This window comes from Patagioenas fasciata, chromosome 1 (genome assembly GCF_037038585.1).
Source record: "Patagioenas fasciata isolate bPatFas1 chromosome 1, bPatFas1.hap1, whole genome shotgun sequence".
NCBI lineage: Eukaryota > Metazoa > Chordata > Aves > Columbiformes > Columbidae > Patagioenas > Patagioenas fasciata.
Genome location: NC_092520.1, coordinates 8,418,906 through 8,432,361, shown reverse-complemented (window position 1 = coordinate 8,432,361; position 13,456 = coordinate 8,418,906). Strand labels below are relative to the sequence as shown.

The 13,456-nt window shown below is 39.6% G+C and overlaps 1 protein-coding gene across 22 annotated transcripts in view; it reads right to left on the bottom strand.

The window, feature by feature from the left end:
- DLG2 (discs large MAGUK scaffold protein 2) overlaps window positions 1-13,456 on the bottom strand; it is a 1,047,967-nt gene that overhangs the window by 517,174 nt on the left and 517,337 nt on the right. The window contains exon 1 of one of the 22 annotated variants that reach the window (XM_071799593.1): window positions 734-1,097. The exons of 20 other annotated variants lie outside the window; for them this stretch is intronic. In XM_071799593.1, the coding sequence (XP_071655694.1) occupies window positions 734-811 (78 nt within the window). In that variant the 5' untranslated portion in view covers window positions 812-1,097. Of the gene's footprint in view, window positions 1-733; window positions 1,098-13,456 lie in introns of those variants that run through there. One more of the 22 variants, XM_071799637.1, reaches the window with a different exon arrangement.

Sequence of the window (13,456 nt, the reverse complement as noted above, 5' to 3'; positions counted from 1 at the left end):
TGGTTTATATGCTAATTTAGACAAAAGTGGAATGCAGGTCTACTAACTACGTGCTTTCTATATTAAGAACAAAAGGCAATTGCCTTGATATCCCCCAATTATTATTACTGCAAATTCTAAAACAATTGAAGTTTTATTCTTCAAGAAAGAAGGCAGAAGAATCTTACCTACAGGGACTCCCAGAAAATATCTAGTTAAACATAGTTAAATTTTAGGAGAAGAAAAATACTGACATATATAGAGTATTGATCATTTTTACATATCTATATCTTTTTAAATAAGAGATCCATGCTGCAGCACAGTTTCAACAAGTACCATGAAACAAAATTCCCAAACATTATAAACCCTTAACATGTTATTACATTTTCATTGGTCCCACACTAGAAAAAATATACAAGCAGCAAACATTCAGTGGTTGTTTAAGAGCCTTATATTGTGCTATGAAAAATAATGCAGCACAGCAACAAGTTCACTGGAGTGCTTCCTTAACACACAGCATACCAGATACACAGCTGTTTATCTTGGTAAAAAAAGGACATATAGACTTTTGAAAGGATCTTCTCCCCGACATCTAACAACTGATACGTGAAGTATTCAAGGATTCTTGCTTGAAAGCATGAATAGCAATAGGTCATTTTTCAGGGTATTAAAAAAAGCTAACGAGACACATAACAGGATGCCAGCAGGCAGCTTGCACGAGACATAAGGCTTTATATTCCCACTAGGAACATACCTTCTCTGCTTTTGCTTTCCTGGCGTTATGCACAAACCTGCGTCCCAGCTTCTTGGCATACCAGATAGAGGCAAACATTGTGGTGATGAAGATTTCAGTCTGAATATGCAGCACACACACACACCAAAAAAAAGACAGCCACCAAAAAACTTCCCCCACAACTGAGATACGAATCTAACGCTGGTTCAGCTCTCTCAACTACGCTGTTGCTTTGTCAGGTCTCCTCATGCTGCCTTCTGAAAAAAATTGAAGAAAAACACCCAGTGTGGCCAGTCTGCAGGTGTATTTACATACTGCCAGCAGGAAGCTCAGGGTGAGGCATCTTTGCATCCAGCTCACATCCAGTCTGCTAAGTGCCTGTCTGCAGTTCTTTAGCACTGTCACCACAAACTACATATGTGTCAGTATGAAAGGAAGCTGCAGTAAACTACTGTAGCAGACAGCTCACCTCCTCTTCTCCTGTTCTGAAATTTAACTCCTTGGTTCTCCTCAGTTTGCCAGCATGCAACAGAAGCAGCAGCACTTCAAATATGAGATACAGAGCACTGCAGGAGGGGAAAGGGGTACAGAAGTGCCAAAAATAGAAATGTTTATTAACCATTAAGGTGAAGGAACAGGTGTTTCGCATGTTTCAGTGCAATTAAGATATGAAAGGAAGATGGATTTTACTTTGTTCTAGTGGTTTGGGATCTATTTTGAGATATTTTTGTTAGCTGGTTTCAGTTTGCAACAGAAAGACATCATAGTTGTTCAGTTCACTTGCTGATGTCAGACATGCTTCACTAAAGGATTTAAGACTCACTCAAGGACTTCTATTTTTCTTTGATAATGATTCCAACAGAAAACTGATTTTTTTTTTTGAAGTTCATGTTTAACTTCTGCCCTACATAAGCTTTTTTTTTTTCTTCTTTCCTTAATCGTAAGTTATTTTACATTAAGAGTTGATAAGTCCTTATGAACACCTATTTTTGAAGTGAAACAGTGCTGCACTATATTCTTTTTGTCACATACTTCAGCTTTAACCCCTGCATCTCTCTCCAGTTGTAATCTCTAAACAATAAGCAGAAACATACCCTTTTGGCTCCGTACATTCGACTAACCAGATGTCGCTCCCAGCCAGAGTTGGTATCAAAGCTGTAAACTTAACAGGGTTCATATCTATGTGATAGTACTTTGCATTATAGGACAAATCATGCCCCTTGCCCTCCCACCTATAATAGTGGAGATACCAACATGTGGGACAACCACTGCTGTGCTGTGTGCAGGATTGCTGTTGGGATGCACACAAGCAAGAGTAATTTCTGCCCTGCAATTCTGTGGTAGAGAGCAAGTAAAACTTAATAGATTCACAGCAAAGGAAACACAGTCATAGCAACCTAGTATATGGCTCTTGGGGCCAAGGAAACAGTTTTTCTGCCCCAGGATTTTCAGAGGATGGCTGAAATGATTTTCTTCAGGGTACATGAATTCAAAAGGGAATACATTACACTCCCACTTACAACTCACGCAGAACATTGAAGTTACTAGTGCTGGATGGCATTGCCCAACTTTGGGCCTGAAGGCACACATTCCTCAATTCCATTAAGATTATAAAGAGTTCAAAGAATTCCTTCAACACATTTTAAAGTGGTAAATTGGAGTTCTTAGATAGCGACTTTTTTTGTCAAGGAACATCCAAGGTATATGTTTTCTTTTTGCTTGACACCTAAAACCTTCTGACAAAATACCTGTTACCTCGTAATGTGTCTGGGAAGAGAATAATTTCTAGCTGCTTCCGATTGAGACATTTAGTTAATCCTTGCAGTCAGAAAGCTATAAGACCACAAGAAAGAGTAAAGCCATGTCTCCTCCGGAGTATGATTGATATAGAAGAGCTCTCTGTCTGTAACACCACTCCAGCTCTCTGAACTCTGGGATGATGGTAAGATGGATTCTCCAAGGTGCAAAAGCCTTTATGACACCAAGTGGCAGACTCTTGTCACTCTCCACATTTGTGCGATGACCGAGTGTGCTGTAATGGAGGAAAAGGAGGATAAGGGAGAAAGATGGTCTGAAAAATGTAGAAAGAAATCAGAGATCTTATTTCTAGCTGGGATTTCACTGTAAGGAAACATGGATGAGAAAAAAAAGAAAGTGCAGAAAATGAGAAGCAACATCATTACACAGCTTAACCAACACTACAAATGTTAAAGTCAAAAGAACAGGAAAGTCTTACGTGTTATATGCATAAACAGTAGAACACCTCTCCCAGTCTGCTTCCATGCTTTTATGAAGAGAATTAGTATAATTTGAAGTCATTGCACTACAACCAAAAAAGGGTACATTCTGCCGAGCAACTATTTATATAGTCGTATGTATACTCAGCTGCTGAGAAAATCGAAGGAAACACTCATTAAACAATAAAACCTTCTTTTTATGACTTCTATCATCAACATTAGCAGCTTTACTGAACTATTTATTCATGAAAAATAGGGAGCCATAAAAAGTCACAATTCATTCCACTTAAAGGAAAAAAATAGAATACATTGTTCATTTAAGGAATAATGACAAAGCAATAGGGAGGTAATTTTCTCCACCCACTGAAAATGATAGATCAGGAAGAATAAATCTCGCCAAATACCTAATTCTAATTCTAATCAGTAATGCATTTTAACTGTTTGCATGCATTTGCAGGTCTATCCAAACTCTACAACATAGCAATGGCCAGACTACAAGCCATTTTCTTACAGTTATATCATGCAGTAGTCTGCCATACATTGTCCATAGCAGGTTTATTAGGTCTGTACCGGTACTCGGGGATGTTATGATTATTAATATTTTACTGTAACCATAACGAAGCCTGCATTTTACAGAAGTGCTACAAGCCGAGCTGCTTTAGGAGAAGAATTGGAGTTCCCAGCTGCTGTCTGCTCACAGTAGTAATATACACTTTAGCTTGCTCACTGAAGTGCTACATTACAAGGGCAGAGAGATGCATGCAATTGAGCAGCAATATTATCACAGACAGGAGATAATCAGTTAAGAGAAAATTTTACAAGGGGTTTTTTGCTGCGAATGAGTGGGTGGATTTCAGTAAACCAAAGCACATCTATACTACACATTAAATCGCATTCTTGCACCTCTATGAGAAGAACTGGTCTTACCACAAGTGGACATGTGGGTATAAGCATAAAGCAACTACGGTGTTGAATTCTATTATTTTTATGACATGGCTCCCCAACATTACAAGCAACGACAATTGATGCTCAGTAGTGAAACAGATGGTCGTTTCAAACACCTTGCCAACTGTTTGTATGCACCGAGTATCACCAGTATTTCTGACGGTCAGCCTACACTTTCAATTTTAACGTCGCTGCTTTACTTAAGCAGCACATGGGAAGCAGTGCAGCTTAGCTTTAGACAGGGCATTAATCTTCTCTTGTTAAGGGATAACTCCTCACAGCACACACGTGGGGTGTCAACCTCCCCCTCACACACCTGTGGTGAAGATAGATGTTAGCTGTATATTCTGTTCCTCTCCTACCTCTATCTGAATATAAACACACGGTAGTCATAAAATGTGATGACAGGGCCATTTAAAATACAAATACAGTTCAGTCATAAATAATGCCTTTCTTGTAAGAATAGAAAGACAGATGAAAAGATTAGTCACTCAGAGTTCACAGAACTCTGTTTCCCATGAAATGGACAGGAGATGGAACAAGTTAAAAATGAAACAGCAAAGATTTAAAACAGTCTCTTCACTCCAAGGTTAATATGTTAGCACTTGGCACAGCTGTGGATACAGAAGCAGAGCCGATGATGCGAAACTAAGGTAGCTAGCTTTTTTTTTTTCAGTATTGGCAGAAACAGATATCAATTTGGCTGACCGTACAAGCAATCATTTCCCATCCCCAACACAACTAATTATCTTAAACAGTTAGATGATGCCAAGACATGTTATTTAATGACCAGAATACTAGGAAAGACAGAAACCTTAATTTTTGCGATTCCATCGAGAAGACGTACATTTTAGGCATTCAGACATTGCAATAGCTAAAGTAGATGGAATTCCCAAGTCATTCTTTGCCATAAACGACACAAATGGACAGATGTTCTTCCTCCTGTTGCAACAGGCAGTATGCTTATAAGAAACTCATGGCTACTCTTACAAAAGGGGTAGTTACCCCAGGTGTCACTACTAAAACTCATCCTGACTTCTCTTTCGTCCAGGGGAGAACCCTTTCTGTTGTAGTTATAATAAAGATGAAAGATTATCATAGAATAGAACCATAGACTCATTCGGTTTGGAAGAGACCTTTGAGATCACTGACTCCAACTGTTAACCTAGCACTGTCAAGTCCACCCCTAAACCATGTCCTAAGCACCACACTTACACATCTTTTAAACCCCTCCAGGGATGGTGACTCCGCCACTGCCCTGGGCAGCCTGTTCCAATGCCTGACAACACTTTCTGTAAAGAACTTTCTCCTAATATCCAATCTAAATCTCTTCTGGTGCAACTTGAGGCCATTTCCTCTTGCTATCACTTGTAACCTGACAATAAAACAGACCCCCACCTCGCTACTACCTCCTTTCAGGTAGTTGTAGAGAGCAATAAGGTCTCCCCTCAGCCTCCTTTTCTCCAGGCTGAACAGCCCCAGGTCCCTCAGCCGCTCCCATCACACTTGTGCTCCAGACCCCTCACCAGCTCTGTTCCCTTCTCTGAACTCACTCCAGCACCTCAAGGTCTTTCCTGTAGTGAGGAGCCCAAAATTGAACACAGGATTCGAGGTGCAGCCTCACCAGTGCCCAGTACATGACTTTCTGCTTATGACATTTTCTACCAGTTATGACATTTCCTAACAGATTTGTATAATAATAAACCTTTTAAAATTCTGTCACACCTGAATTTTAAAGATGAGGAAACGTGGGTGACTTAAAAGCTAAATGCTTCCTTGGAGCACCTAAGTCAACAAATTTTGCAGAGAAGGGAAGGAAAAAACCAAAAAAACAAACTGGGATAAAAATGTAAAAAAGAAGGGAAAACAAAATGTTGTACAGTAAGGATAGTAGAGGTTCACACTTTTCCAATTTAAATTTCTTAGTCCCTTAATATTTCTTGTGCCAAATATTTTCTCTTTTTAGAAATTATGCATTCAGAAACCCAGCTGTGACATCACAAGTTTGCCCCAGGTCTAATTTCCCCTTAAAACACAAAATACTGCATGCAGGCTTCTCCTCTGTCACCTTTTCTGATGTGTGGCAGAACTGTTTTCTAGCAGAGGCCATAAAGAATTTCATACACAATGTCACAGGACTTCAGAGCAGTAAATAAATAAATGAAAGCATTTCCTCCTGTGGATCTCCTTTAAGTGAGAGGTACCCAAAATTGTGTACCTGCCCTCTGCCATGCAATTATCACTTCTATTTTTCTACTCTTCTATTATTTGATGCGGTAGATGGCCCTTAACCTGCTACGTGTGGCACAACAGGTCAAGAGAAGAGATGGTGAGGTATTGTGCTACATGACTTCATGAAATAGAGTTTTAACTGCGGAAGCACAAGAAATGGAAACAAAATAAGTCCTGTGCCAAACACCAAGACTCAGTACATTCCTGCAAACAGGGATGTATTCTAGCACTTTACAATACAATGGCATAAGAGACAATGCTTTAAATATAGGCAGTTCTTTTTCCTCTTTTATTTGTTAAGCTTTGGAATGGAGACAAACCTAATTATGGTACTTAATTTTGATTTTAGAAATTGGTTTTCCAGTCTTCTTTCTGCTGGTGCATAGGAAACTCTAGTGAGTCACACGAGTAATATAACAACCATTAGCAGCCTTAAAAATGAATAAAATCTAGAACTATGCCACTTTATCCTTGTCTTTGTCCCTAGTTCAGCACAAATTCTTGCTTTACCTTTCTGATAGAAATTTTTAAGTTTCTTCCTGTTATGTTGAGAAATCACAACCAAAATGGTGTATAAAATCCTCAGATGTGCCATTATGCTGCTCTGATTCTTGTATCAAATCAAAGCACAGTGTATGTAGCACAGTTATGTATTTGCATGGCAAGTACTCCCACGGGAAATAACATAAACTACAAAATTTATCCTTGGGGAGGGAAAAAGAAAGAAAGATCCACACACTGCAAGCAGTGCTTATCTGTGTCACCAGTGTGTTTTGCAAGGGACTTGCCAAATATAATCCTGAACAAAACTGAATCCAGTGTGGAAACACTTATATTGCAGCACTGTGTGTATGCCTCCCATCCTTCTAGTATTTAAGTACCTTTGTTTTCTTTATATGTACAAATAACTCCGTGTGATGCTGGAATATTATCTCTCTTTCAGAAAGGGATGAAGCAAGACACAAAGAAGTAATTTGGTAACAGCCATACAGGAAATTGGAGAATCTGCTCGCTGCCCGGGAGCCCCAAATCCCCTCCGTCCCAGCACGTGGCCACAGGGTTTGCCGTGGCCAAAGCCAAGCAGAGGTGGGATGCACCCTCCATAACTCAGTCCTGTGCCAGTCACAGCTTTCTGTCCAAAACAGGCCAGGAGTAGGAAGGCTGGAAACTTGATTTTACCTGCCCACAAAGACCACCTTTTCCACATGATACATTTTTTTTTAGCAACAGCAAATGAGACAGCCTTCAGTGAGCTGTTCATCTCACTGCTAATCACAAAAGAACCCCCAAAAACTGTTTCAGGCACAAGTATGGGAATATATATCAACCTATCATAAACATTATTTTATTTCTGGCTGATTACAAGCTGCCTTCTCTTTCAAAGCCCTCCTTAAATCTCACTTTCACTTTATCACCCCCAGGAGCAAAATTAAACAGTCAGCTTAAGCAGAATCACCACAAGTTATAGCCACTGTATCAGTGAAACAAACACATGGACTCCTCTGACCCAGTGTCATTTAACAGTTTGAGGTGAATGGGCTTAGCCCTTGTCCTTATCCATGCTCTCCAGAAAACCCATGTGCACAAGAAACTAGGTTTCCTTGAACTGTAAAACACTAAATAATTACAGGTGATGAAATCAAACAGGATAGCTATAGGTTAACCTCATGCCACCACCTCCTTGCAGGCAGGTACGTGTTTACCTGAGTGGGTTGAGCCCACCGAGCACATTTCTGAGCAGTAGGAGAACCCATGCACACCGTGCTCTGGCGCCCCAGAGCCTGGGCTGCCTTTGGTCACTCTCTGACAGAGCAGCAGTCCCCCACTCCCAGATGTGACCCTCTCCAGCCATATTCTGCTGTTGGTTGGGCCATCCCCAACCCAAACTGCCCCAGTCACCCTCTCCTCTTCAAGGTCTCCCACCTGACATTTTACAGAATCACAGAATGTCAGGGACTGGAAGGGAACTCAAAAGATCATCCAGTCCAATCCCCACACTGGAACAGGAACACCCAGATGAGGTTCCACAGGAAGGCGTCCAGGTGGGTTTGAATGTCTCCAGAGAAGGAGACTCCACAACCCCCCTGAGCAGCCTGTTCAAGGGCTCTGTCACCCTCACTGAGAAGAAATTTTGTCTCATATTTAAGTGGAACCTCCTGTGTTCCACTTTGAACCCATTACCCCTTGTCCTATCATTGGTTGTCACCAAGAAGAGCCTGGTGTCATCCTTGTGACACTCACCCTTTACGTATTTATAAACATTAATGAGGTCACCCCTCAGTCTCCTCTTCTCTGAGCTGAAGAGACCCAGCTCCCTCAGCCTTTCCTCATAAGGGAGATCCTCCATTCCATCATCTTCATTGCCCTGCACTGGACTCTCTCCAGCAATTCCCTGTCCTTCTGGAACTGAGGAGCCCAGAACTGGACACAATATTCCAGGTGTGGTTTTAGTGCCTGCCAAAGAACACAACCCACACGTGGAGAACAGACAAATACAACAGATAATGACTTCTGTCACTTTTCATTTTAGCTCTTGCTCTTTACCTCTGTCCTCAGCTTTCCTCAGCTGTGGTCCTCACAGCTCATGGGAAGAGGTCCTACAGTTCAATATCAGTTGGGAAGTTAAGTAATTTCAGAGGCAAATCATTAAGAACAACACTGCTCAACACTTTAGGTGCTGAACCCAGGTTTGAAAAAGCAATGCATTTTTTGCTGAAATGCAAAAGAGAAACGATATGGAGGAAAATGTTCTAATCAGTCTCTCCAAAAATAAGGTGGTCTACTAGTAGGTATGATGGATAAAGAAAAGCAAGTCTTTTTCCAAGACTGGTTGCAATTCTTGCTTCCTACAGGCAGGGACAAGGAAGGGGTCTCCACGCTGATGGAACAGCCTCACCACGTCTCTGCTGCTCAGGCAAAGCAGGGAGAGGACAGCCCAAACCACAGCAGAGCCAGCACCAGGCTGCCTCCCTTAATTCTGCTACAATTCTTCTACATGAGCTTAATTATTCTTTGCAAGCCAGCTGCTCGCTCTTTAAATCAAAAGAATAATGCTCCACCGCACTGGGACGGTCGAAAGATAAAAGTATTAGCAAATGTGAAGTAACGTGATAGAAAGCATTATAGAAAAAGGAGCATCTACCCCCACACTGGCAGATACAGAACCTTACAGAATTCTGCTGAAAGGTCTGTTTGAGTCCATAACAAAGCTGATTACACAAATGCTTCAATGTAATGTGACACATGAAAAGTTCCATTTTAGCAATAACGGTAATAAAGGAGGGTATTATACACATTTTGACCGGGAAGAAAAAAGAACTGTAAAGGAATATGAGGTCAAAGACAAGAAGTTATTCTTTTCACACCTAGGAGAAGATCTTCAGAAGTAGAAAAACACACAGCAAATATTAAAATATAAAATGCAGGTTTACCTGTCCAGATCATATTTCAGTTAGTTAATCAATTATATATTAGCAAAGTATAAGAGAAAATTTGTCACACCATTTTTTCTTAACAGTAGTGTTTGAGGGCAACCCCCATCCATTTTACTCCCATTCCTTAGGACGAGCATAAGAAACACAGCTGTGGAGGGAAAATTTTCATTGCAGCGGATTTTGGCATTTTGAAAACCAGAGGAAGAACTGAGGCAGCATATGGCTAGTGGGATATACTTGGATAACAGACGACTAGAGATGATAAAAAAAATCCAGAAAAAAAGGTTATAGCTTTTTAAGACAAGAATAAAAAATAGCATCTTTTCAAACACTTCAAAGTTTTTAAATTTAATCTTAGTGTTTCAAGAAAACAAAACTTTTTCAGCTTTCTAACCAGTAGAAAATTGAGAAAGTGTTCTTTGAAATTGTCAAAATATTTATCTTTCTTTTTCATCAAAAATCAGAACATTTCAGCCTTCTCTAGGGCTGTCAATACTGCTGTCTATATTGCATTTACATTTAACTTTCCCTCGGGATCCCAGTCAACAGATATTTTTAAAATTACTGTTCTGCACATCTTGCTGGAAATTCTTCGTATTCATACATTTAGCAGCCTAAAAGATTCTCCCCCAGCTTTCTGAAAATTGATTTTTGCCAAGCCAGGCACACTGGTTGTCTTCTCACATGTCACCCCAATGCCATGAAGATGCTAACATGAACTTATCTGAACTTCTGGAAAAGCATCATAAGGAGAGAAAGTACCACAAAAGCAATAAATTAGCTGCTTCTCCTTTTTAATGGATACTGGTAAACACCATAAACCTGCCTAGACCTCCCAGAAGCAGAACAGAATTTGAACAAAGGACTGTTTCTCCCCACAGCAAAGCACATAAAATATTTAATATACTCAGATTTTCAGAACTCATCTTTGCCCTCCACATAATGATGCACCAGATTAGGTGTCTAGAACGACTCTAGTTATTTGTTATATGGCTATAGGGGAGCCAGCTATATAGTGAACCGAACCAAAAGCTCTAAAACGCTTCATGCTTCCAGCCAAGAGAATTAAATAATGAGCAACGTGCCAAAATGCCATTCCCAGCATTGGAGGGGAACTCTGATCTTAGGAGAAACAATCTGTTCTCTTCACTTCCCTCCTTTTCACCATCCAAAGTCTTGAAAGGTTCAGTGATGAAGGTAAAAGTGATAAAAGGGCTCAGACTTCCAGGAGTGCCTAATCCTAGCAGGCCTGGGCTCCCAGATACTGCTGAATGTCCCAACCTTGAATTAATGCTAACAGCTGGTCTGGGTTATGGTGAGCCCCAGCTCTGATCCAGACCAGATCTTTATTACAGCAAGTCCCACAAGCAATGGATAACAAGGAGAGTGCTTCCACTTGCCTTTCTCTCTTGCACTAACCTGCCTAACACTCTCACAGTCGTTATTTTAATCAGTTAAGCACAGCCCATTGCCAAAACCATTTTGTTAAAATGTCCTCTGGCATGTCTATTTCTTGCTTTCAAGCCCCCCCTTTCAAGAACATAAGAAGTATTTATGCTTCTGTAGTTCCTTAAAAATAATGGATTAAGTAACACTCACTTGAGAAGATACTCTGCCTACAGTAGTGCTGTAGGAAGATGACAAAAAGATGGCAGATTGCAACTGCATTACACAAATGTATTGGTAATTTGTTGTGATTTAAAGATGAGACAAGCAGACAACATAATCCTCCAGTCTCAGATGCTGTCAGTCTGAAGAGGACTACAGCAATATACCTTTTGATTATCTCATCTTTTATGAACAATAAATCACCATTAAGGCTTAGGACATAACATGACAACATAAATGTGTTATATGAATGCATTATCTCTGTATACTTCAAGGCAACTACACAGTAGCAAAATGTGCCTATTTCTATCTATGGGATTTCCATCAGAACAAGCACAGGAAAGAGTGTTCTGACCTTTTGGCTTTGAGTGCATCCCCAGTGCACATTCAAAGCAACGTACCATAGATAAATGCTACATGGTAAATCTCACGTTTCTTTGTCTATGAAAAGGGATACTGAATACCAGACTGCACTTTATAAGTCACAATTTCAGCTGTGTTTAGGACAGGGCACATAGCCTGGGTTTCAGCCTCCACAGCTGTACATTTAGGAACGTGCAATGTGCCTTGCTGAGAAAGACCTGCATTTTTAGTTACACAAGCACTGAACATGGTGCAGTGGCAAGGCAAACTGCATTACAAATGCAAATGCAAGAGACTGGGAAAAAAAAAAAAAAGAGGCAAGCAATTTCAATAAATGCTTGAAATGTATGTAAACAAAGTCACTTACTTCAGTTGAAATTAGTCCAAAATTACAAGAAGGTATATGCCCTTTGAATACCTGAGATAACAAGTTGAATTGCAAAGTATTTACCAAATTCAGGCCTTCAGAAAGTGACGTAATTTCTCACAATGCTTTTCTACACATAGTATGAAGGAGGCTGTTAATGCTGATATACTGTAATCTGACTTACATTTAAACATCTGGTCTGTTTGCTTTATGTGCATTGATAAGCTCTAGTCAGAGCAATCAAGAGAGTCCTAAAATGTTATTTGATATAATTTTTAATGACTCTTTTACTTATGTGTCCTTCTTGAGCAGGTTTTAAAATCAGGATTGTAAGTAAAATGTGACTCTAAAACATCATGATAATATATAACATTGTTTCCAATTCAGTATTTTCCTAATGCGGCTTTTGCTACTGTAAAAGTTGTAGCTGATTGATATTACGTAGTGATAACTTCAATAAATAGACAATTATACATACATACATACAAACCAACCCCTTCATAATACCTCAAAGTTATATTATCTTCTTCCACTTATTTAAATCGGAGTTTTCCCTGATTAACACCATTTTTTTTCCTCTCATTTGACTCTGGCAGAGCCTCTGTTCTTTTGCTGAAGTTATTCCGAGTTTTAGGCACTATACAAGATTTTATAAAAGATGGCATATTCACTTGGAACTGGTAGCCTGACTATTTCCATGTTTCAGACAGTATTGGTTAAAATGGTAAAAACTAAAGGCTGCCTAAATGGTTTAGGCATTTAAAACATACCCAGCTATTGCCATCACCAGGCACCGAATAATCTACAAATAATTATTCAGTTGGGAAGAAAGGTCAAACAATGGGCTGCAAAGGTCGCACGTATTTGATTCATCCAAATGCACTTATTTAAAAAGCAGAAAGCCTAGAATATGTTAGAAAGCTACAAAAAGTAATATCTTTCACTTAATTAGGCTTCTCAATACATGTGAAAGTACTTTAGAAGTGTACCACAGGTCAATGAAAATAAAAATTGACAAGCATAGAAGCCCTGAATTCATTTATAAATAAAAAGTAATTCTGGCACTGAACTCTGATGTAATTTATCCCACACAAAGGGAAGAAGCTATGCAAGAACTTGCAATTTATCCTTTGCTCAGCTGTGAGCACAGCCCATGGTATTAAATGATCTGAGTGATACTGTTTTTTCTATGAGTACTCACATATTTTTTGTGATTAAATAATTTTCCACATCTGTGTTAAGATATACGTCAGCGTTATTTTTTAAAAAAACAAGTTTTAATTCCCACATATGATAGAACATTTCTGGAGATGTAACACAGATTCTGTATCACATTTTTAATGTGAACTGAAGCATTGTATCTACAAGATTTGAAAAGCAAAACTTCAGTAATGTGCATAACTCTAATTAGACAGCAACTGAGCAGAACTGTTCAGCTGCCTTGCTTAACAGCTGGTCGAAATCTCTTAGGGAGGAGCATATTTTTACAAAACATTTTATGAGGCCACACACTGAGAGCTACAGGAGTTTATTACAGAGGCAGACAGGTTGATTAATA